The 3,468-nt window shown below is 47.3% G+C and overlaps 1 protein-coding gene across 1 annotated transcript; it reads left to right on the top strand.

Moving 5' to 3' along the window:
* Nucleotides 1–336: 336 nt before the first annotated feature.
* LOC123410202 (acyl transferase 15-like) lies at nucleotides 337–1,608 on the top strand. Its single transcript, XM_045103100.1, has one exon. The coding sequence runs from the start codon at nucleotides 337–339 to the stop codon at nucleotides 1,606–1,608; it is 1,272 nt and encodes a 423-aa protein (XP_044959035.1).
* Nucleotides 1,609–3,468: the final 1,860 nt, after the last annotated feature.

Genomic DNA, 3,468 nt, shown 5'->3' with positions numbered 1-3,468 from the left:
TTTTTTTGTTGTGGTTAAAAAAACAAAAACAAAAAAATACAAAAAATGCAGTTTTTTTTGGGAAAAGTCACCATGGCGGCTTTGGCTAGATACAATAAAAGCCGGAGGATCCCCCGTCCAGACAAGTCTGGGATCCCTCTTCATGGGCAGCTAACAAATGAGCTACAATATTCCTTTCTCTACAGACAATGCTCTATGATTGCATGAGGAAAAAAAATCCTAGCTAAGAACACACACTTTTCGTTTGGATGCAAGAGGGCGTGCGTACACTGCGCCTATATGAACAGCCAGGCCAACCGTGGCTTCAGAGCAGAAATACTTATAAAGCACGGCATAATGAACATTGTACTAGTTAGCAAGTCCATGCCGGCGGTGGTCGCCGGCCCATGCGCCGGCATCGTCCATCTCTCCTCTTTCGACAGGTGCATACCTCCCGTCCCAGTCACGCTGCTCCTCGTCTTCAACCAACCAATCCACGACCCCGTCGAGGCCATCAAGAAGGCGCTGTCGCAGGCGCTCATGCACTATCCCCCGATGGCCGGCCGCCTCGCTTCCACCGGCGACGACGACGGGGAGCTCCACCACGTCGCGTGCACCGGCGAGGGTGTCCCTTTCGTGGGCGCGTCGGCTAGCTGTGCCCTCGACGACGAGGCCACGAGATCGGCGCTGCTCCTCGGCGACCTCGCCGTCGGCTACCCCGCCGAGTACTGCCGGCTCAGCGACCCCTTTCTGCTCATGCAGGTGACCGAGTTCTCCTGCGGCGGGTTCGTCGTCGGCGTGTCGTGGAACCACGTCGTGGCCGACGCGGCGGGGATGGCGCAGTTCCTGCGGGCCGTCGGCGAGCTCGCCCGGGGGATGCCGGCGCCGGCCGTCGGTCCGGTCAGGTCCGAAACCGACGGATCGGTGCCACGCCTCCCGCCGCTGATGGTCGCCGCCGTGAGATCCCAGATGCGCGTCGAAACGGAGGAACTCGCGAGCCTCGACGTCACCATCCCCTCGAGCTTGATCGGCCGCATCAAAGAAGAGTGCGCCGGCGACTGCACGGTGTTCGAAGCCGTCGCAGCCGTGCTCTGGCGGTGCCGCACCCGTGCGGTCATCTCCGACGCCGGCCCCGACGACCCTGCAGTGGCCTTCGCCTTCCCGAGCAACGTGCGCGGCCTCGTCGGCGCCAAGGAAGGCTACTACGGCAACTGCGTCACCATGCAGCAGGTCCAAGCCACTGGCGCCGCGGTGGCGAGCGGCGACGTCAAGGACCTGGTGAAGCTCATCAAGCTTGCGAAGGACAAGGTATCGGACATATTAGTCGTGAATGCCGGCGACGAGACCGGCGTCGTCGGTGGCGGTAGGGATGAGCAGCAGCTGGCTCCCCCGTGCTCAAGGTACAACACGCTCATTGTCACGAGCTGGAGGAACCTTGGGTTCGAAGCCGTGGATTTCGGGCGTGGGATGGCGGCGCGCGTGGTGTGGAAGCCGCACCGGACGGTGGGGTTCGTCGGCGTTGTGTGCCCGCCGTGCAAGGGGGACGACGGCGTCAACGTCGTGTCCTTTTGCGTCAAGCCGGAGCACGCCGACGCCTTCGTAGCCGAGTTGGCCGCCCTCAACATATGATGCGAATTCGTGTTGCGTTTACGATTCCCATCTTTTTCTACTACATTTTCAATCACGGTGTGAACCTAAATTGGACAAATTAATTAGTCTCATATTTTGCATCAAGCCGGAGCTAGCAGTTCGACTCCGGAGTTGACCGCCCCTACATGTAATACGAACTACTACTTCCTCCGTTTGTAAAGAGTCAATTACATCACCAAAAAATCATTTAATGTTAAAACTTGTGGCATACATTGAGTTGATGTCACAACTTGATTGTGGCGTGCATATACGGCACAAACAGCAATGCTACACCTACGTAGGGTAGCTATGTAAACTAACGTAGTTGCTTAAGTGTCCTCTTTTAATTGGGGTTAATTAGGAAAGGCCCCACCCACTTGAAATCTGGAGGGGGAGGGGAGATTATTTAGAAAAGTTAAGTAACATACGTAGAACTTTTAGATAAGTGTAGCATTTTTGCGGTACAAATTACATTTCTATATGAACACATTGCTTATTAGGTGCGTCAACATGACATGGGGCCTGCTGTCAGCGACTTGATGACGGACGTCTGTTATTTTGCAGAAACAAACTTGAAATTTTCATTCTCAAGATAAAGTCCCTGGCTGAGATCTATATTTTTCTCACAAATGGAGGCGCATGGGGTTCATTTGTCAGCCACCCATATTATTATGCAAAAAACATTCTTCCGTAGAAATTGGATCGTTTGACCTGCCGACGCAGGCAAACCAAAAGAACCGACAGAGTTCCTTGTGATTTTCTGATGCATAACTTATATAAGGAGTATTCTTTGTCATTAACTTTTTTATGTTTTTGTAGGGGGCGCATGTAGTTAACTGATTTTTCTGAGCAAATTATGATTAACGGATACGTGGCATATACAACCTTTCTGAATTAGGTGGGCTGGAGTCCCAGCGGCCAATTTCGTACTGTTATTTTTTAAACATAAAAATATAATACATGTAAATTGTAACCATGTGTCATAAATAAAATAGAATTCAAAATGACAATGCATACTTATATAAATTACATAATTTTTCTATTGAAATCATGAGTATTTTAAACTTATATTAGCATTGTATTCAAATAAAATATAATTTTATTTCACTCCATTGGCCAATTATTATGTGAAAAAATTGTAAATTATAATTTAAAACTACATAAGCATTTATTAAAACATATGAATATATGAAAAGTTACTTAAAGCATGAATATTTTTATATATTACATTAATATTTCATTAAATCTGTGAACAATTTGTGAAACAAAATAGTGCAAAATGGGCAGTAGGGATTGGCCCACTCAGTAGTCAAAGAATATAGGACATCACTAGAAAGCGGCGCCGCACCCGTCTCTTGCGGTGCGGCGGCTTAGTTAATCATTTTTCCATGCAAAAATTAAGACCCTGTTAATCACTCATCTAATGCAAAATTAGTGTGTCGTGAAGTATCTCTCTCATGCATGCATGCATGCAATGATATTATAATGTATAATGAAAACTCCTACATGCATGCAAGGATGTCATCAAGATTTCCTTTGATGTTTGAAATTCAAAAAGTTTTATCTACAAAACCGTTAATTCAATTGATGATCCGCTTTCACTATTCAATTTCTCGCGACGAGTTCTTCGAAACTACATCCCATGTTGACATGTTCCGTCAACTATTTTTTTCCGTTCATACTTGCCACATTTTTTGACCCACTTGTCATATTATTAATCACTTAATTGCCTGAGAAAAATAACTTAATTAACACTTTTTGATGTTGTCTCGTACAAAGCCTTGTGCCGTTTTCATTATACATGATACAAAAGCATGTCATAGGTTGTGTTTGCCAATTTAAATATGCTAACTTGTCATA

This window comes from Hordeum vulgare, chromosome 7H, assembly GCF_904849725.1.
Source record: "Hordeum vulgare subsp. vulgare chromosome 7H, MorexV3_pseudomolecules_assembly, whole genome shotgun sequence".
Classification (NCBI taxonomy): Eukaryota; Viridiplantae; Streptophyta; class Magnoliopsida; order Poales; family Poaceae; genus Hordeum; species Hordeum vulgare.
This window is presented reverse-complemented; position numbering and strand designations above follow the sequence as displayed.

Coding starts and splice junctions, on each gene's coding strand:
- LOC123410202 (XM_045103100.1), top strand. CDS start 337: ATGAACATTGTACTAGTTAGCAAGTCCATGCCGGCGGTGGTCGCCGGC.